The 22,249-nt window shown below is 35.5% G+C and overlaps 2 protein-coding genes across 2 annotated transcripts; one reads left to right on the forward strand and one right to left on the reverse strand.

Moving 5' to 3' along the window:
- Positions 1 to 257: 257 nt before the first annotated feature.
- On the reverse strand, positions 258 to 2,470 carry LOC131628880 (zinc transporter ZTP29-like). Its single transcript, XM_058899688.1, has 11 exons — positions 2,342 to 2,470; positions 2,190 to 2,248; positions 1,869 to 1,961; positions 1,672 to 1,758; positions 1,436 to 1,570; positions 1,286 to 1,342; positions 1,152 to 1,192; positions 992 to 1,059; positions 852 to 908; positions 650 to 767; positions 258 to 549 (listed from the first exon to the last, which is right to left on the reverse strand). The coding sequence occupies exons 1-11, from the start codon at positions 2,403 to 2,405 to the stop codon at positions 504 to 506; spliced, it is 825 nt and encodes a 274-aa protein (XP_058755671.1). The 5' UTR covers positions 2,406 to 2,470; the 3' UTR covers positions 258 to 503.
- Positions 2,471 to 10,996: 8,526 nt separating this feature from the next.
- Positions 10,997 to 12,197, forward strand: LOC131628854 (cytochrome c-type biogenesis protein CcmE homolog, mitochondrial-like). The gene has a single exon (XM_058899659.1). It carries the CDS (start codon positions 11,147 to 11,149, stop codon positions 11,900 to 11,902), a length of 756 nt encoding a protein of 251 aa, XP_058755642.1. The 5' UTR covers positions 10,997 to 11,146; the 3' UTR covers positions 11,903 to 12,197.
- The last annotated feature ends 10,052 nt before the right edge of the window (positions 12,198 to 22,249 follow it).

A 22,249-nucleotide genomic window follows, 5' to 3' on the forward strand; every position in this document is an offset into this window, starting at 1 on the left:
ATCTGTTGAAAGAATGCAGAGCATTCTTGAGTTCTAAGACCTTCGATAGACCCTTATTTAGCCGCAACAATTATAGTGATGTGTTGTTGTTATCCTCTTGTCGAGCTGTAAATTCTTTTGATGCCAAATATTGCATTAAAAGAATATGCAAATTTGTTTCTAGACAAATTTTCAAGAAGCATGTCCCTCAAAAATTTCCCAAAGACTAACCTCTAATATCTATGTAAATTAATTTCACATGTTGTAAAAGCTATAAATACATGATTAAAAAAATAACACTAAACTCACATTTTTCATATATGCAATCTTATTTTATTTTTGATTATCACAATTTCAATAACTACACTTTTTCCTCTTCTTTATATATAGATTATATGCAATGGGAGGGGATACATATCCTAAATTCCTATGTTATCCTTTATTGAGTATTGCACAATATTATCATTGGACATCTTGCTGCAGAAGACAATCTGCAATGATAGTGTGGAATACATCTCGTCCATCTACAAGCCAGTGTCCTCTGGTAAACTCAAACGTAGAAAATACAGGCTACACACATGCACCAAACAATAGTAAATTAGTTATAAGAAATCATCTTCATAGGACACTAGTCTAACATTGCTCTTTGAGATGGAAAAAGATTTATCACCTAGCAGACATGAAAGCCATTCCACAGAAAACAGCTTTAACAGATTGTTTCTGTCCGGCATACTCAAAAGCCAATGGCAGCATTTCATGAAGGGTTATAAAAGCCATAACACCACCAACTGTAATCATAGCACAATATTCAATAAACTCAATATACATCATAAAGTGCCAAAATAAACAATGAATTATTTAGCAGTGCAAACCTGATGCCAGCAAACCCTCAAGAATCTCAGGATTTAGGCTCGTAGGAAATAGACATGCTACATTAAGAAAAACAAAACTTCAACATTTCATAATATTATGGTGCTGAGAAAAAAAACAAGCATTGGAATTTGGATATTACCAACAATAACAACACCCAAGGGCTCAGCTAAGCCAGAAAGTGATGCCAATTTGAATGCTTGCCATTTACTGTACATATTGACAGAAAGTTATAAGTCAAATTGACAGATATTTGAAATAATAATATTATAATAACTCATGATTTCATAGCAGGTTTTTACCTTTCTGTTGCAAAATAAACAGGAAGTGCAACCGCAACACCCTATAAAGAATAGAAAACATTACAAATTTTTATGTGAAACTAAAACTCTGCAATGAAAGCAAGCAAAACTACTAAAATATCAAGAGTTTATACCTCAGGGATATTGTGAAGAGCAATGGCCAATGCAAGGTTAAGACCGACACGAAGACCCTATTCATATAAATGTGACAAAAAACAACATAAACATTAGTTAATGTAACAACAACCTTAAAATTGTGAAAGAAGAGGTATTTATATTTTTACCTTCATGGATCCAAGGTACACTGCCATGCCTTCTGGAAAGTTATGTAAACTTATACCTATGGCTGTAATAATTCCACTGTATAAAACCTGACGGCGGCGTTTTTTCATTGTGTTCTTGTTTTCTTCATTACCAACCTTGATGTTTTCAAGCATGTGGCAAAAATTATTCATAAGAGTTAATATGTATCTACATATAGAAAATAATAGGAAAGAAAATCAAAGTTCATTAGAGTGACCTTTTTGTTTTTCTTATCTGGAGGAGGAGCTGTTGGTTCTGGAATAAAGTTGGCAACAAGTGCAAAGAATACAACACCAGAAAAAAACTATATGAAGAAGAAAATAAAACATCATTGTGAGAACAAATATGAAACTACAATGTATAATACTATAATCATGTTGAAAAGGGAAAGAGTAAGAGAAGAGAAAGGTTTACCCAAAGGTTGCCTCTTAGGAAGCCAAGTGAGTTTATGGCATTATGAGCAAGATCAAAGAATGATATGCTCAGCATTAAACCAGCAGCAAAACCCTATTAATATACAAACTTTTATTATTGGCATTGGCATGTTATGAAGAAATTTCATGGCATTTTATAACATAGACAAAGTGGTAAAACCAATAGAAAATTCATACACGCAACGTAACTATCAGGGTTGGAACCCCGGTGAAGACGTCCAACCTATCAATATCTATTTATGCCAGTTGAGTTGGGACTTGCGGACTAAGAGAAGATTTTTATTAGAATAGATAGGACTACCTGTAATAATCCAAGCATTCTCAAACTTGGAGCTTTGCTCATGATTACAAAAAGTGCACCTGTTCCATATTCACACATAAACTTTAGTAAAAACACAGTTTATGTCTTCTTCTAAAACATATCTAATGTCTAGAAGAAACAGAAACACATACCAATGGAAGTGCTAAAGCCACCAATGGATGAAAGTGCAATACCAAGGAAGAACTGAGAATCCATGAGGATGACAAGAATGCAAAAGAAAATATAAATGAGTTTTGAAAAGGATGGTTGGTGCGGTTCTATCACGATTCACAACATATATATACATATTATTATTTTAGTATAAGACCACTACGGGAGGAAAAGTGAATATATGAAATTAAAATGAGCACATTAAAGAAAGAGATGAATTGTGTTACTGGTCCACGAAAAGAACCTTTTTTTCTTCTCCCATTTTTCATGTCACCTTCGGTTCTTCTCAACCTCAATCTCACGACATGACCTACCATATAGTACCTATATCCATATATTTTTTATATTATAACATCAAAATGTTTTCTATATATACATTTCTTTTACTTTTTATTTTTTAAAATTTTTTTAAAGGCAAAATAGATATGGTGTTAGGTAGGATTTGATGAAACTAGTAGATATATTATTTTCTTTTGCATATGCGCGTGTTCAATTTTACGTTGGTGCAAGTCCCACCTCATAAAATGTAATGTTTTGGAGCTTTTGATTAAGGGTAATGGCTAGAATGGTCCAAAATAGTACATTTTTTCATCGTGGTCCAATTATTTTAAGTCTTTGATTTGATAATTAAAATACTTAAAGGCCATGATATATTTTTTGTAGCTTGTTTAGTACCTACAATCAACAAAAACTTGTCCATTTCATATGTAGTAAATGGTGACGTTTAGCATGGGTAAGGAAAAGATTAATTCACTATGGTGTAAGTAACTTAAACATTATTTAATAAATTTATTATATAAAGAACGATTGAGATTGAAGACTTAAAATTTTTTCTAGGAGTATTCATGTCTAGGGTTAATATGCAAACTCACTCACCTAAGTCAACTCAATTTTTAATTGACCACCTTAATAACGGGTCTTAACTTTGAGTAACGGGTCTTAAATTTTTAACCCACCAAACTGCAAATTCAACTTATTGAGATTGATATTTGTTGTACCAACACTATTGACAACATTTGTGGAAACCAACGAGCCATTTTCTACATCATTTCAAACTTCATTTCCGTGTGCTTTAAGATGTGCTCACATGCAGATCTTTCGAAAAATATAGTATTCACCACATAAAAAGGAGGTTTATTTTTTTTGTGTGAGCAAGTTAATATATAATAGAGAACTAAGGGTTCTCGAACCTTGATACACAAAGAAACGGAAAAATCCGAACAAAAAGAAAAAATTACAAGTCAATTACATTACGAGAGAAATAAAATCGGATCCTTACTAATTACTCGTAAAAGGAGTAATTAGGATGAGTACTTTTTCCACAAAAAGACCACTTCCAAACTAGGAGTTTTATGTTCCAAACCGTATCATTAATGTTTCATCCCTCCTCCCGGAAACATGCCCCATTCCACAAAATCCATAAAGTCCAAGTTGTGGCGAGCCAAACTACATCTGCCTTACTATGTTCAACCTTTTGTGTACAAAAGAATGAATCTCAATCCATAAAATTAGACAAACACTCATCCTCCATTCTATTCACTTTACCTACCCAAAGAGCTAATTCGCTCCATATTTTCTTAACCACAAAGCAACAAAAGAAATAGTGGTTCCTACTCTCTTCAACCAAACAAAAAAAAAGCATTTTAATTTGTCTAAAGGAATAGAAATACCTCTATGAGACAAGAGGTCTTTGATTGGAATTCTATCAAGAAGGAGTCTCCACCCAAAAGCCTTAATTTTGAAAGGAACCTCCGCTTTCCACACTAGCCGAAAAACATAGTCATTCTTGGTATGAGGTCCATAAGGAATAAGTGCATTCCTATAGAAAACATAACACGCCGTCACGGAGAAATCCAAGCCATTTTTACAAGCCCATGAAACTGAATCTTTACCCTCCTTAAAACCACCAAATTCCTCCAACTTCTCCCGAAATAAAATTAATTTACTCCGAAAATTGTAATCTTCTAAAAAAGCCAAGGACACATCAAAATCTCCCCACCGCCACACTACGTCCACCCACCCCCCCCCCATAGCCGCCACCGACACCCCTTTTAAACAAGAGGCCGCATAAATATCCAGGAAAAAATCCTTCAAAATAAGCCCCTCAAACCATTTAGCTTCCCAAAATGGGGTGTTAAACCATTGTGAACATCAAAACAACTACAATCGACCATGGGGTCGTTATGGGATCCTTTACCGATCTTAACAATATTTTTCCACCATGAAGAGGTAGAAGAAATAGTAAAAGAAGAAGAGTAAGAAGAAGAAGCTTTAACAATGTCTAAAAACAAGATTTATGGAATCCCTTCTCTGATTAGAGTGTTAGCGAAAAAACGATAAAATGCAGAAAAATAAAGAACACAAGAAATTATACTAGTTTTTCTCATGGTGCAAAATTATGTCTAGTCCCCTTACAAAATATAAGAGATTTTCAATATTGTTAGAATATGTACAAGCTTCATCGTAAGACTCGTATTACAATATTCTAACAAACACACTAAGACAACACCCCACTATTTTAGAATACAACGATGAAGAAAGAAACCCACTTTCTTCTTACTAACACAACAACTTTTGAATCAAGATATATAGCTTTTCTTGACTACAATTAATAAATATATTACAATGAGTTTTCTTATCTTTGTACAAAACTATGATCCACTTGAAAAACATGGACTTGAAAAATAGAAAAAGAGTAAGTTGGATTGGTGTTTAAATTTTTAACAAAGAGGTAACTATGATATGTGGAGTTTAGGGCTATTTATACTTCCTAGAAAACCCATTCAATTAGTGGCAATCATTCTCAAACATTCCATGAACAAATGCACTAATTTGACACAGTTACAACATAAAAAATTGCATTGGTTCAAACTTGTATTTGACTACATCATATGTGTATTCAACTACAGACTTTTCAACGTTCAAAATTTTTGAAAATTCCCAGCTTGTATTCGAATATGGGTGGTCGTATTCAACTACAATTGTGTCAATGTTGCTTTTCTTTGACATTTGTAGTCGACTACAACAATATTGTATTCTACTACATATTACCCATAACATACTTCTGTGTGCAATGGTATTCGACTACCACTAGTCTGTATTTGCTATAGAGTGTCCATAATTTCCTTTTGTTGGCATACGTATTCGACTACAAACATGTTGTATTCGACTACAAATTTGAAAACTAGCAAAAATGACTTTTTGAAATCTTTTTAAAATCTTCAACACTTTGAAATATGTTTTCATGTATGTGCTAAAGTTTTAAGATGAAAAAGAAGATTTCTTATGAGAAATTTAAAGTACCAATAATGAATTTGCAATATGTACCTTGAATTACATAGATTCTCTAGCAATAAGATGGTTTGCTTCCTTTGCATAAAAAGTTTACATTGATCTTAATCTTTGTCTTCATCAAAAACATGAGTGTCATGAACCTTGCATAATTACACCTATAACATCAATGTTGATTGGGGAAGTAACAAAAAGAGGTAAAAATCAACATGGTGGAAGGCCTTATTTAAGATAGATACGAGAAAATGCATAATTGATTTTGATTTTACAGGAAAAAAATCTTTTCAATCTAGGAAAATGAAGTAGTATTCCTTTTTGATCTACTGCTTGGAGTGGACAAAACTCTTTGAAACACTTATTTACCGACCAATATAAAACTAACAATAATTAGGATGATCCGATGAAGAAAATGGGGTCCCGGTGTAATAAGGTTTGGCCTTAAAATGGTCTAGGGGTCCCAAGCCTCATGCTAGCTAATCTTCATCCCAACATGCAGGAATTGTATGCTCATATGGCTGAACAGGTTCCAAAAGAAGGAGTTGAAGACAATGTGGGTTGGAAGCCGAATTTGCTTTCAAGATACTTTGTAAAAACTTGCTATGATTTATTAATAAAAGACAAGAACCATGAAGATCTAGAAGGAGAAAAGGAAGCAACTTTTTAAAACTTGTAGAAAGTTCAAGTGTCTTTCAAGACAAAAACTTTTGGTTGAAGGTTTTTTTTTTAATCGGCTTCTAGTAAAGACCAAGTGAGAAGAAGAGGAATAAGTTGGTGGCTTGAAAATGGTTAACTACAGCAGATATTTTAAATTCCAACTCTGATAACTATTTTTTTATTTTGTATGGCTCATCTAAGTTGTATGTGCTTAAGTTGTTGGTTTAGAATCCTTAAGTAATCCCTATTCAATAAAAGAGAATTTCTCAATGCATTCCATGATTCTCTCAACCACCTGGCGAATTTCCATTTATGCCCCCTACTTTCGTAGTTGTACATCCGAAAGCACTTTTTTTCAAAAAAGTTAGTTTTTTCCGTAGATGCATCTATGGAAGCGTAAAAAACCATAGTAAACGATGGGAAAATATAATGAATTTCAGTTTAGCAATTCTTCCGTTGGTACATCTACGGAACGCGTTAAAAAAGAGTATTATGTAGTTGCACCTAACAAACAATTGCTGATTTATTTTAAAAACTTTTTATAGAATCGAGCTCGTGGTGACATTCTGCTTCGAATGGTGTATTCATTTGCTTGAAACAGTTAAGAATCATGATTTTCCATAGTATATCAAAGTAGTGTAATGTAAATGTAATGGTATATATAATACACGAAAAGAAAACATCTTACAAATAGTGTAAAACATAATAAAAATAAAATTACATCAATCTAATAAAAATACAGACATCAAAAGTGTCTCAAATTGAGACCGATGAGACTAGTAGTTCTAATCCATATTCAAACAAAATAAGACCCCAAAAAAAGCCTAGCCAACATCAACAGTAAAACATAATTTCGTTGACGCTATCCAAGATAACTGAACTCTCCCGGAGCATAGTCGACCAACACATTACCATGTGTTGTAAGATGAAAATAGATTCAGTGCAGAGCAGCTAAAAAGTTTTAGTTGTTTTAAATTACGTTTAACATAAGTTATTAGTAAAACTTTGTAGTTGATTTGCACTTTATCTAATTTCATCATACAACACATGGTAATGTTGGTCGACTATGCTCCGGGAGAGTTCAGTTATCTTGGATAACTTTAGAGAAGTTATGTTTTACTGTTGATGTTAGCTAGGCTTTTTGGGGCCTTATTTTGTGACGCAGTCGGAAGCCGCCCAAAGGAATAGCAACCGCTAAACCTTGAATGAAAACAGGGTTGCAAGCGCAAACCCTATAGATAAGCTCTGGAGTCCACCAGGAATAAAGAAAACTTTGGATTCTATTATAATAAAAGAGATAATCCTTATGGCCATGCCAAAGGTCTTTAAATACAGAAAACAAATAAACCCTATTGGGCCTTATGGGCCTTTACTCCAAAACAAAATTAAATAAAACAAATAAAATAGAAATTGCTTAAATATTAAAACTAAAATTGCTTAAATATTAAAATGCTTTCCGACGTGCGATTTCTCTTTGATACGCACAATCCTCCTACATCAGTCTCCTTCACTTCTGAAGAACTCGACCCCGAGTTCTCTTCTTGATAAAGAACTTCATCTGGCAGCTTGCTATAATTGTAAGTACCAACTGAAAACCTCTCCTTACGCCGAAACGCCATCACATCTTCTCCCACATTGAAAACTTTGATTTCCATGTGTTTATCTCGCATAGGAGGCAAATCGTTTGCCAGCTCATCTGCGGTCAACTCCGTGAAATCCTTTAGGATCCCTAGCAGTTCTTCTGGAATTGTTTCCTCCTTTACAGCATTCATCAACCCTTTGATCACCACTGGACAGAAACATTCAGTTTCTTTTACAACCTCATCAAGTTCCTTTTCACTCTGCGTCATCATCAAGAATCTAGGATTCTTTCCTCCTGGATTCTTATCAAAGTGCAAAACAGGAGCCATAGCAATTTTATGTGTGCCCCATGTAAACATCATCACATTATCCCGTCCTCGATAAGTGATATCATTATCAAATTGCCAAGGCCTACCAAGTAAAATATGACAAACATCCATATCAAGAACATCACAAAGTACCTCTTCTCTATAATGTTTTCCGATGGAGATAGGAACTCTGCAGGTTAGTGTTACTCGAACTTGGGAGCCCTTACTTACCCAACCGAGGTTGTACGGCTTCTCATGTGGTTTTGTGGACAACTTCAAATAATCTACCAATTTTTTCGACACCAGATTCTCCATGCTGCCACTATCCACAATTAGATTACACACTTTGTTCTTGATAGAACAATGTGTCTTGAACAAATTCTTGCGCTGCCCTTCGTCTTTGGATGCTAGTAACATTCGCTGCAACACAAAATTTACCCTCTCATCAGATTCTTCCACCGCAAACTCAACATCGGCATACTCATTGTTCTTAACTGTAGAATCTTCTCTTTCCTCATTTTTCTCCCTTTCTTCCACAACAGCAGCGACTCTTCTTGTTGGACAAACATTTGATTTGTGGCCTCTTCCGTTACAACGATAACATGTGTCTATAGCGGGTCTAGCATATGGATTATTTGGCCTCTGAATTGGTGCTTTACCTTGGTGCACACTGCTAGAGCTTCTAGCCCCCTTATTCTCAAGATTGAAATCCCGGGGTGTTGCATTCTTTTCCTTGTCACCTGCTGATTCCCAGTTACTTTGGGGTGAATACCTTTCAATGGACGAGAAATTTCGAGGGGATTTCTCCATCAATTCCGCCTTCAAAGCCAAACTGGATGCTTCAGCTATGGTCCATACAGTTTGTAAACCCATCTTCTCCTGCAAGGATCCTTTCAGGCCACTGATGTATCGAGCCACTTTCTGGATTTCTGATTCTCCTAATTCATTGCGCTCAGAAAACCGCAGGAACTCAGCTGTGTATTCAGTCACGGTTCTCTTGCTCTGAACACACTCGATGTACATCTTATAAAGAATCTACTCATAATCCTCTGGTAAAAATCGCTCCAGCATCAATTGTTTCATTCTTCTCCAAGTTCTGGCTGGCCCCTTTCTTTGTCTCTGCCTTTGAACAACAAGTTTATCCCACCAGACAGCTGCAGTACTTTTAAGCCTGATCGCAACCATCTTGACTTGCTTGTTCTCAGGGACACCCATAACGTCGAAGAACCTGTCGACGTCGATCTGCCAATCAAGAAACTCCTCCACTCCCATAGTTCCGTAGAACAATGGAATATCAGCCTTCACTCGATAGTCATGGTTGTTCTGTAGATTCCCCCGATTGTCCTCTTCATCGTGAGGTTCTTCTTCATCAGAACTCGAATCTTCGACACAGTTTCCACCCCGTAGAACCCTAATCGGTTCCCCTCTCCTGTCTCTTCGCCGATTCCCATTGTTGTTGGCGTTGTTCGCCTGATTTGCTAAATTCGCCATCTGTTCAGTCAAAGCAGTTAGAGCCGCGGTAAAAGCGTGGTAATTCCCTCAAGATCTGCTTTGGTCACCGGTTGATCCGCCATAGTTGTCAAGCTACGAAAAGAACAGGAGAAAACCTGCTCTGATGTCAACTGACGCAGTCGGAAGCCGCCCAAAGGAATAGCAAGCGCTAAACCTTGAATGAAAACAGGGTTGCAAGCGCAAACCCTATAGATAAGCTCTGGAGTCCACCAGGAATAAAGAAAACTTTGGATTCTATTATAATAAAAGAGATAATCGTTATGGTCATGCCAAAGGTCTTTAAATACAGAAAACAAATAAACCCTATTGGGCCTTATGGGCCTTTACTCCAAAACAAAATTAAATAAAACAAATAAAATAGAAATTGCTTAAATATTAAAACTAAAATTGCTTAAATATTAAAATGCTTTCCGACGTGCGATTTCTCTTTGATACGCACAATCCTCCTACTTCATTTTGTTTGAATATGGAACTTATGTTTTGCTGTTGATGTTGATGCATGTTGTGTAATCCTCCTGGTCGGCCATAACGTATGCGTAATACAACTAAAGCCGAATTAGATACAATTAAATTAGAAAAAAAATATTTTTCTATATTCCGTAGATACAGCTATGGAATGACCTAACGTTCATCTCTTCCGTAGATGCATCTACGGAAGTTTCTTAAACCTCCAAAATTCAATAATGGCGTCGGGTCACTGTTGCAGAGGGTTAAAAACCCCATTTTGGTGGCTTGAACGTCATTTTAACACATCAAATAGCACCTACATTGTCTCTGAACTATATTTCTAAAACTATTCAATCATTTTTACATCCAGAAATCGAATTCTAACTCTATTACAAATACTCTTAAATAACTCGAAAAGTCGAAAACTTACCAATTAAATTGAGTTTTGAACTTGATGGATGTGTTGATAGTTGATGTGGACGTTATCGGCCGAACTCGAGAGAAAGAAAATAAGCTTTGGGAAAATTTGATTTTTGAGGTTGAGAGAGTATGAGAGTTGAAGAAGAGAAAAGTGGAGAATGGGGAGGAGAAGAGTGTGGTGCAAATTATAACATCAAATTCTTCAGTAGATGCATCTACGGAAGTTTTTGTATGTGCATCTACGGAACAAAATAACGTTGAACAAAAAAAATGCTTTCAAAAATGCGTCTACGAAAACATGAGGACAATTTTGTTAATTTGTACGTGCGTGAGAGATCCATGTGGTCTAGTTAAAAATTCTTGCTCATTAAAAAAGAAAGAAAAAAAAAACCTTTAAAAAATAATTATTTTATTTTATCTGCCCTGCCTATTATTCCATCTCTTTTTTCTCCGTTCATCATGTCCGAACCTTCCCAGTTCCCACCTTTTTCCAATCATGGCGGCGTATCCTGATTCAAAACCCTAAACCCAACCCTCCACTTCACCGTTCCTCAATTTCCTCATCAAACTCCAATGGCCACTGCACTCGCTCTCAGATTCAGATCCAATCTAACCCGCACCGCCTCCCTCTTCACCTCCTCTCTTCGTCCACCACTATCCAAACCCTCGCCGCCACTCTTCTCTTCCCTCTCAACCCACCGTTTCCTCTCCACAGCACGCCGCCAACCTACATCGCGCCCCAAGAAAACCGTAGACATCGCCGCCCGCGCTCGGCAACTGCAAGCCAAGCGTCTCTGGACCTACGGCCTCTCATTCGCGACGTTCGCCGGTTTCATCGTCGTCGTTCTGAACAACTTCCAGGATCAATTAGTCTTCTACGTCACTCCAACCGACGCAATTGAGAAATTCCGAACCAACCCTACCAAAGCCAAGTTCCGATTAGGCGGTCTGGTTCTCGAAGGAAGTGTGGTGTATCCATCTTCTTCTCCGGGTGTGGAATTCGTGATCACCGATTTGATTACGGACATCGTTGTTCGTCATGAAGGATCTTTGCCGGATTTGTTTAGAGAGGGACACTCTGTTGTTGCTGAAGGGTTTGTGAAGCCGTTCACCGATGAAATAAAGAAAGATAATTCCTTGAAGAAAGTTTCTGCGAAGGCTAGAAGTGGAGAGTATTACTTTTCTGCTACTGAAGTTCTTGCAAAGCATGATGAGAAGTATATGCCGAAAGAGGTTGCTGCTTCCATTGAGAAGAATAAAAAGATTCTTGAAGAAGCTAATGCTAATGCTGTGCCTGAGGAGAAAGAGAAACCCAACATCGCATCATAGTTTGATGGTACGGCTCAACTTTGAATTTTAGTTTTGTCGAGAACTATATTACAATGTTATGATTTTTTAGGGGTTTGGATTGGTTATTATATAACTATACGGGGGAAAATTTTGTTATAATAATTAGGAGGAACACAATGCTAAAAAGGAAGAGGATAACCGAAAGAGAGATTAGAAATTTTTTATTGTTATGAGGCTACTGTCTTTTGATTTTTTATGAGGCTACTGTTATATGTCTTGTTGTAATGTATTGTTTTGCTCAATAAATATTTACAGGTGATTAACTTTTGATTAATTGCAAAATATTCATAAATGAAATGTTTACTAATGCTTTGTGGTGGCAATATTTATACATCAAAAAGATCCGAAGTTCAATTTTGCTGTTCCTAGAATGTAATTTACTAATGCTTAGAATATAGAACATTTTTTAGTAGGATTTTGGTTGTTGCTGCAGGAGTATATACAGAACATAACCTTCTTTGTATGCCCTAGAAAAATAGGGGGATGAGGGGTGTTAGAGATAAGTGATATAACAGTGGCCAACTACGTATGTCAGAACCATATTTAGAGATTAGAGGTTGAAGATATTGTTCTTACATGTGGCATATATTTTAACCTGATTGATGACTATGAAGTGAGCATATTCTTTCTTCCATTTCCACAGATAAGCCCATCTTTGAGGGAATGGATTCTCTCCATTGATATTAAATTAAGGTCATGTGAAATATAGACCTCCAAAACTAAATAGGCGGGGGAAGATTTTATAATATAGAAAGAAATTATAGTGTATGAATGAATAGTGAAGATGATCCAGTGGAGAAAACACAAACACGTGAGATTTTCAATGAGAGAATCCATTCCCTATCTTTGGAAGTCTTCTTTCTGTTAGGACTATTTGTTTGTGATATGTTATTTTGACGAATTGATAGTTTCCAGCTTTGTTGTCATCATTTAGACCTTCAACAAAATAATAGATCAATTGCAACACTTTGTGGTGGTTATTTTTGTTTCTTAAAACTTTTGCTTAATGATAGGAGGTCTGGAGATATAGCTCTTAAGTTTCTAATTTATTCCCAATAGTGGTATTATGTGTGTTTATTCAGGTTCTGAAGATGCGCGATTAGCTAGAGAGATTTCCTTTTTGAGTAAATATTAAATTTAGTTCCTAAAATTGTAGAATCGTATCAATATAATCTTACACTTCATTAATATTCTAAGATGGTCCTTAGACTCAAATTTTCAATGTGGCTCATCCCTTTGCCTGGATCTGTATCTGTTATCAAATGCATTCTTGGTTACAGTCACTCAGATGGAAGATTCTTAGTTTCATAAGACTTGGCACATGTTCACGCAAAGAACATTAGTTGAATAACTCCTCTGAAGCAGGTCAGAAAGAGCCACATTATAAGATTTCTCTGTTCAATTCAGTCTGTCCCTTTTGTTTGAATATATTTATATTAATTTCGGTTTAATCTTCATGATGGACCATGATAATCAATTATTCGATCATTACTGCATTAGAAATTTAGAATACATGTCTGGACATGCTAACTTCACGTAATAAATGCCCATAAAGGTGTATCTTGGGTAGCTCGTTCTTTGGGCAGCCTATATAGCGGTTTAGCGCCTATGCTGCAGAAGGATTAAGCCTGACTCATGCCTTGCACTTACTCGCCAATTCCGGGATGTACAGTACCAAACAGGTACTCCATTAGGGAGAAATTTAAGTAGTAGTGGTATATATAGAGAAAAGGTGCTCTATTAAGGTCCTTCTCTCTCTATTGGTCCTGCACCTTTTAATATTGAAATTTAATGATATAGAATTGTTGATAGATGATAGAGAATCATTGACACATGATCATTTAGTAAGTTTTTATTTGGGTGCTGACTTTGAAATAGTGAATGCTCAAGTATTATCATTAAAAAAGATCTGGATCCTCTACTGTTCTTTCTCTGCAGCCATTGGTTCAGCTCTAATAATAGCCATTGGATCTATGTTATGTTTCTTCCTCTTTCAATTAATTGCATTTATTTACTACTTTTTTCAACCACTAGATTAGGGCAGGATAGATGGCTGCATGCTATAGGCAAAGATGATCCATGTGCAAAAAATAGTGATGTTTATATGTGTGACTCACTTCTGTTCTTAAAATTGAGTTTGTTCATTGATTCTCTTAGTTTGGAACACATGTGACATGTCATCGTATCAATTTAATGCAATTATAGCTCTTACAAATATCATCACGGCGAAGAATCTGAATGTTTTGTAGTTTGAAATATTGTTAATATAAGGAACTGGTTTATACAAAATTACAGTTTCAGCTGAATCTCAAATTTTGTTATCTTGAACTAATTTTAGGCTTAGAACATATGTAGTTCTAACTTCTAATTCTAGAGTATTCAGACTACTATTACTAGTTATGTGTGAATTTAAACTCCGTATATGCAATATCATTCTTCACTCTAGGTTTGATTTTTATTGGTATTTTGAACAAGAGATGGAAGAACTGCATGATAGCGGCTATACATTTTGTAGTGTAGGATGCTTGGGGAATAATATTAAATAGAAAACTTAGATATAATTTTTATGTGTGGTTTTTAGATATAATTTTTATGTGTGGATTTTATTATTTTTCAATGAAAATAGGACAAGTGTATAAATTTTTGTCTATACATATGCAATTTCTTTCTATGTTCAATTTTTAAACGATATTTAAGTACATCTATCATATTTTTATTAGAAAAAAAGAAGTAAGAATCACTCCTACGGGTTTGTTTGACGGATTTAAATTACAATCCTAGGAATGTTATTTTTTGAAATGTTAATTCTATGAGTTTTATTCCCATCAATTTGTTTGGTAAATAATTAAGGTTCTAAGGAATATTTTTTAATTTTATTTTTTTAAAATTTTTAAATTTTTAAAAATATAAAATAATGTGTTGAAATAATATGAAAGTGGGTAGTTTGAGTTGGTTATTTTTTATTCCCATGGGAATATATAATTCCCACCCTTTGACATGAGAATAAAACCCTTTGACATGAGCATAAATAGTTAAAACTTTATTAATAACTTATATTTCTGGGTATTATTTATTTCAAGGTATTTTTTTACTTTCCCATCTATCAAACAAAGGAATAATTTTTTCCAACTTCACATTCCAGGAGTCTTTTTTCTAGCACCGAAACAAACACACCCTACAAAATTATATGGAAGTTTTTTCTGGAAAAAAAAATTCAAATAACGAGGTATTTTTAAAAAAAATTACAAAAAAAACCACTTTTTTAAAAAAATTACCTGGGTAACCAAGTTTTGGGGAGCCCTACACATAGGCGCCATTCCCCATGGCGCATAGGAAGAAATATTTGTGTGTTTGCGCCACCCCATGTGGCGCCTTAGTGCAACCCAAATTAGGGTTTGTATGGTGGTGGCGCCTATGTACATATTTTGTACATAGGAGCCATATGGGGTGGCTCTTATGTGTTAGGATATTTTCTAAAACTATACCCCTAATTCTCCTTCATTTTTCACACCTTTTTTTTTTTTTACTGTTTTCTAACATTCTCTCTCATTTTTCTCGTCATGGCAGATTTGTCGAATTTTAAGAGAGATGGTCATGTGTTTTACTCATCGGTGAAACCTTTGATGAAAATAAAATTTTGGAACATTCATTTTATGGACCATCTGAAGAGGTCGTTGTTGTGTTGGTTAGACGGAGAGTACGAGGCTGGTGAAGAAATCAGACGAATCCAGAGGCAGAGAACGAGGACGTCAATCTTCACGGGAAAAACCGAACGTTGGTGGATTGAAGTTAAGAACGACGCCGATGTCATGATCATGATGCATGACACAGATGACATCGTCTTTATGGTTGTGATATCGTGAAATTGTAGTTGTTTTAATGTTGTTAATTTTTGTTAGTGTTTGTTGTTAAGTGTTGTTTGTGTTGTTGTTGTTTATGCTATGTTTGTGTTCTTGTTGTTTAATCTTTGTTTGTGTCTGGTAAGTTGTAATACCAATATGTTTCACGAATAAAGAAAGTCTAGTAGATTTCATAAAAGATAGTAGAAATACATGACATATAATTATTGGTTGGTGAAGGTTGATCCACGATTAGGATAAGCATTTTTATTGTGCCCGACTTGATGACAAATGCTACACTTTCTTACCATTTTTTCATGATCATCCATCTTGGTTCTGATGCACGTGTTGTTGGTGTTAGTGCTTTTGAGGATTGGCTTTATGTTTGGTAAAACTAATTTAGCAGCAATAGGTTAAATAGAATTATAACTTGTAAGAGAAAGCAAGTTGAAGTTCTATTTAATGGATAAACATGTTGTGTTGAAATGTTTCAACATCTGGAACAACATGTCGAAGAAGATGTCGTGACATCGTAAATGACATCGTGTTTGAGCTGACAGTTTGGATTCTGTTATAACAGAAACAGAATATTCCTAAAACATTGGATCCTATGAGGAGCTATATCTAAGGAGAACATTTAGGAAACCAAATGTGGAAAGTTTTTATAGGAGAATATGTTGCAAAAGTGTAACAACTCGTTGTTGTTACTTGGAGCATATTTTATGGAGATATTTGTGGAGAATATCTTGGAGCTTATATTGTGGAGAAATTTTAGCAACAGTTTGTTATGTCAGTTTGTTACGATTTAAAGGTCAAAAGAATCAAGTCAAAATATTGAAGATTGTGTAGTTTCTAATTGTGGAGACAATTTAGGAAACTTATGATTAAAGACCTTTCTTTTAGCAGAAGATTTCTGCTGATTTGTAACAACAAATAAAGCTGTGATTGAAGGCCCAAGTCCAGTTAGGAATAGGTTATAAATAAAATCTTTGTAACCTAAGTTTAGTATCAGCCGTAATTTTAATAATGTAGTTTTTAAGGGCTGAGTCTGTAAGGTAAACCTCCCGGTCTGTGGGAAGGTTACCATTGTGATCCTCGAAGCCTGTAGGCAAAAGGAGTTTTGTTCTTGGAGGAAGCTTTGAAGCAACTTCAAGCTGTATTTATTTGAGTGCTTAGAATGTTGGAAATTAGGCCGTCGATGCAGTGGCTGAGGTGTTAACTGCTAGACATCATTGCTATGATTGGGAGTGGAATGGAGATATTCCATATTTAGGGAGAACCTAGGTAGAGGGGTCATTGGGTAGTGATTAAGTGAGGAGTTGTAAACTGGGAGTTTAGCTCTGAATTGATACTACTAATAGTGGACTTCATCCTTGGCTTGGGATGCCCCCAGAGTAGGTAGTTTAAACCGAACTGGGTGAACAATTTTGTTGTGTTCTTTAATTTTCTGCACTGTTTTATTTTACCTACCTTGTCTCTTTTATAATGTCAGATCAGATGTCACGACATCCATATATGACATCTGAGTTTTGTCTTACCAGAATTTCAATTGGTATCAGAGCAGACATCCTGTCTGTTTCTGGATGAGATCCATGGGGGATACTTTCTGGTTGTGTACAAGGTAGAATATTGTTTGAACAAGGAGTGTTCATATTGTATGGTCCCTTGAAGTGGAGGATGGACCTTGATCGGTCACCAATTTCACTTATACTCCACTAATTATTTGGTAAAAATCGGTCATTTCGGTAACACTGTGAATTGTTTGTTCTTTGTTTTGAGTAGTTCCTTCATGTTTTGTTAATTTAATTGCTAGTGGTAATTTTTAGTAGAATAGTTACTTTTGATCACTTTGTTGGTACTTTTTGGTTATTTCAGGTGTAAGGAAGAATCGCCGAAAAAATGGGACGAGAACAGAAGAAAACAAAGCCGAAAATGCAAAGAAAGAAGCTGACACGGGCGCCAGTGTCGTGGGACACGGCCGTGTCAGCTGAAAAAGGGAAAAAGAGTGTTGTTGGGAGAAGGTAGAGGCTGACACGGGCGCCAGTGTCATGGGACACGGCCGTGTCAGCTGATACATGGAAAAAGAGGATTTTTGAAGAGAAAACAGAGGCTGACATGGGCGCCAGTGTCATGGGACACGGCCGTGTCAGCTGATACATGGAAAAAGAGGATTTTTGAAGAGAAAACAGAGGCTGACATGGGCGCCAGTGTCGTGGGACACGGCCGTGTCAGCTGATGCGGCCAGAATTTGTTTTTTTAGCTGTTTCATTATTTCAAGTCTCATTAAGGGCGTTCTAGACTTTTTTACATGAATGGAATGTAACCTAACACTACTTAGACCTAGTTTGAGAGTTTTGTAGGGATCATCTTGGATCATATTGAAGAATTTTACAGTGAAGAAGAGAAGCTAACAAGGTTTTCGGAGAACGGAGATTTTCAACGGCAATCGCAATTGAAGATCAAAGCCTTCCCTAATTTTTGTAATGTCTATCATCTTTATTTTTAATTCTTCAAATATTTCTATGAGTAGCTAAACCCCCCATTGCTAGGGGGGTGTCCCTAAATTGCCCTTGTTATGAACCGTATTTTCATTAATTTATGTTATTGAAGTTTTATGAGTTTATTTTTATTGTGCAAAAATCTTAATGCCTTTTCTATCGGACAAATAGTTTTCGGATTCACGGTTGAGACTTAGGTCGGACAAACCAACTCAACGCAATTTGCACAATAATACTTCGGTGAAATTGCTTAGGAATGAGGATTTAACCGTAGTAACCGTTCAATTCTTCATAATTATTATTATAGCGCTTGTTGTTATCTTTAATAGCTAAGGAATTAGGATTAGAGATAAACACCAAAGGTTTTCCGTTAAGGAATTAAGGAAAAGAGCTCTTGAGATTCGGTAGTAGCTCATTATAACTATATTTCATAAATTGGAGAATCAAGTTCATTGCGAGACAATTTAAACACCTACCCTAGCATGCTCTCTCATATTGTCAAGAACCGTTATTTTATTGTTGCTTTAATTTGTTATAATTTATATAATTTCTCTACACACCAACAAATCCCATGATATTTTGTTCAATTGAATAATTGTAAAACTTGTATTTCCTACGCAGTCCACGAGTTCGATACTGGGTATAAACCTCTATTTAAAACTACATCGGTGAAAAATAGTACATTTGCTAATTTTCCGACCAGACCTATTTATGGAAGACTAGACCAACCTGACCATAGTCGTTGTACCTTCTTGATGAAAGAAGATAATGATGCTTGGACAAGAAGATTAAATTCAGAAACTTCATGCAGGAGTGAGGATTTTGGATTGCATTGTTCAATCATTATACACAGAGAAGAATATTATCAAAAGCTTCATGCGGGAGTGAAGACTCCGATAAGGTAACCTCTAAAATTAAGGTTTATGATCAGGATTTAATGTTTGGAGTAGGGTCTAGAATGTTTCTTGATGGAGAAGCAAGCATTTTGTAGGGTTGATTTACTTTCAATCCGTGGATTTCATGCTTACAATTAAATTGTGGAGTAAGCAGTGTGTGAGTTCTGTTGAAGTATAATTATTTTCCGCTGCATAGCCTCTGGTGCAACCCCTATTGTAAAAGAAAGATTCTAGGGTTATTTATATTCAACAAAATGTATGGAAGAACCTTACAGCTATAACTAAAGTGTCAAAGATACTTGAGTAATCTCTCAAGTCCACTCATAATGGCATGGTTTATTAGAGTTGATGAATGTCAACTGATCAATGATATTCATAATCATCTGCAAGTGTGAACCTTGAAGAGTTTCAAGGCTGAAGTGTTCCTAGAAGGAGGAACGAATGTCCTACTAGATGTTGGGACATGAGTACTGGTATGCAGCTACCAGTTGAAGAACAGATGTTCTGGTGCTAAACTAATCCAGTGCGAGTACATTGGTTTGGAACCTACTCCTGATCTGGAAGAGGAGACATCTGATTATAAGTTGATCAGGACACGATCAACATGTACTTCTACTCCAAATCTTAATTTATGGGAGTTTAAAAGAAAAATCTCAGTGCTAAAGAAGACTCATGAAGGTATTTCTCTCTGATCCTTTATGTTTAAATCAAGATGAGCTTATATCTGGTATCCTCTTCTGATCAAAGGAACCAGATATGTGGATTGTCATTCATAACCATAGAGCAGTTGTTAGAGTTGAATATTGTGTCTCAACCACAGTGAAATATGGTCACGAATGTTGACTGCCCTTGTTGTTATCCAGAAAGGGTAGTGTTATGTAGAATCAAGGAAGTCAGATGGCTCAGAAGAATCTGACTAATTCAGTGTTATACCATAACTGAGTCTTTTCCAGAAACCTAAATGAGGGAATCTCTTCTATAGGTATAGACTATGGTATCCATCATCTCAAAATCAGAATGAAAGTCTGAACAAAATCTTATTGAGATGTTGGCTATTATATTCCTTGATATGTCTGGATGTTGCTGATAATTACACTCTATTGTTTCCACCTCAAGTGATATGAATTAGATGTTAGAGATGTTAACCAAGAACGATGAAGGATGATGTCATATTAAATGTTACAACATCATCTCAAGATCTTCAGTTATTTGAAAATATTTTATTGCCAAAAGGAAAGTATTTAAGTGTGAAGAGGTAATCAGCCAGAATGATCTAGTGTGAGTAGTCAATTCTAACTGACTAACTAATAGGTACTTTGATGGGAGACTTAGTACTTATTAGATGTGCAGCCTGGATGCAAGATTCTTATACTCTGTCGGGAGCTGAGTATTTGTATGAAGAATTCATGGACTAGTGTGAACTAAATATTAATGTTCACCGTTATCTTCACAAGTTTAGGAAGTGTGACAATGGTATCTGGTGAAGCATACTGTTACTGTTGAATATCTTGATGGGAGCTGGATATTTGCAATAATTGTATGAAGAAAAGAAGTATGTGATAAAGAAAAAGCTCTACTTGAAAATATATCATCACTACTGTTGAAGACACCAGAGAGATAAGGTTCATACTTATCTGCTGAAGATTGATTTATGGTTATACAATCATAGTTTCTTCTACTTCATGTTGTAGAGTATGGCAATCTGAATCTTCTGTAGCAAGCAAACTGAAGATTCTAAACTTGGAAACTGTGGCAAATTCCAAATGAAGGATGCTTCAAGGACGAACATCAAAGATGTCCTAAATTTGTAAGAGAGTATGAAGATCAGCAAGGACAATGTTATTCTGCTTCTAATCAAATGGAAAGTCTCTCAAAGGCTAATGTTTAAGCCAGAAGAACAATGTCATACAAGATGTCAGAACATAACTCAAGTCATGTTTATTCTCAAAGACCAGCAAAGAATATTCTTTGCATTATCATCTGAAGACATGGATTGATGGTGTGTATCACTTGTTCTGACCTAGTGCATGATTCAACCTATGCACAAGTCCACCTGATGCAGTTCCTCTTCAAATAACATCTCTTGATCGAGACTTTAGTTAAAGTCCAGGTATGTTGTTTAAATTGCTTAGGTTTATAGAGTTTTTTCATTTTTTTTAGTCTTGTTTGAGTCCCTCATGTTCTTCTTTCAGATATGGGTAACTTTAGAGTCTATATAGGTTATGTTTGTCAACTTGTGACAAACATAGGGAATAAGGGTAGTGTTCAGACATTGTTAAGTCTGAGGTCATTCTTTGCAGTTGTTTTGTAAAGATATTTTCTTCAATTTTAGAGTCCTGTTTCGAGTCATGAACACAAATTGTTTCTTGTGTTCTAAGTCATTCTATAGAGGTCTGTTGTCTCTATGGATAGTCTAAGTTATTGAATCATTCTAAAGTCATGAATACTGTCTGTCTTGTGTTCTGAATTATCCAATATAAAGGTCTGGTTCTCTATGTCTGTAAATGGATAATCCCAGTGTTTAAATTTCCGTTAGTGAGTATCCTCTTATGCTCTAAAAGAGGATGTTGTGTCAATATGTGTCGTATCATAGTTCTCAGTTTGAGGGGGAGCATTTAGTATTTTCTTCCTCATGTGCATCATGGCCTCAATTTTCTCCTTCTCTATGAAGATGATATCTGTGATGTTATGTTTCCTATTCTATAGTGAGTTCTCCTTCAACTAAGCATTTGTCTTATTATGGCTAAAAAGGGGGAGAAGTGGTTATGTTATGTTATCTTTGAAGAGCAACTTTTAAGGGGGAGAAACTTTGTGTGATCTGTGAGATCCTTAAAAGAGAGAGAGAGAGAGAGAGAGAACATTGGAGTTGGACCTGCCAAAAAGATGTCCTAGTATGATGTTTCCACATCATAAAAGACGACTGAAGATTGTCACTTGTAAAGTTTGAAATATCATAAACAGTGACTACTGAAGACTTCTAAATTGTTGCTACTGAATTGTAATGTATAAACCCTTGTCTTTTTTATGCTTCTGTAATACAAAGGTTATGTAAATTAGTTTTAGCCAAAATAAGCCAAAGGGGGAGATTGTTAG

The sequence above is a fragment of the Vicia villosa genome, unplaced genomic scaffold (genome assembly GCF_029867415.1).
Source record: "Vicia villosa cultivar HV-30 ecotype Madison, WI unplaced genomic scaffold, Vvil1.0 ctg.000487F_1_1, whole genome shotgun sequence".
NCBI lineage: Eukaryota > Viridiplantae > Streptophyta > Magnoliopsida > Fabales > Fabaceae > Vicia > Vicia villosa.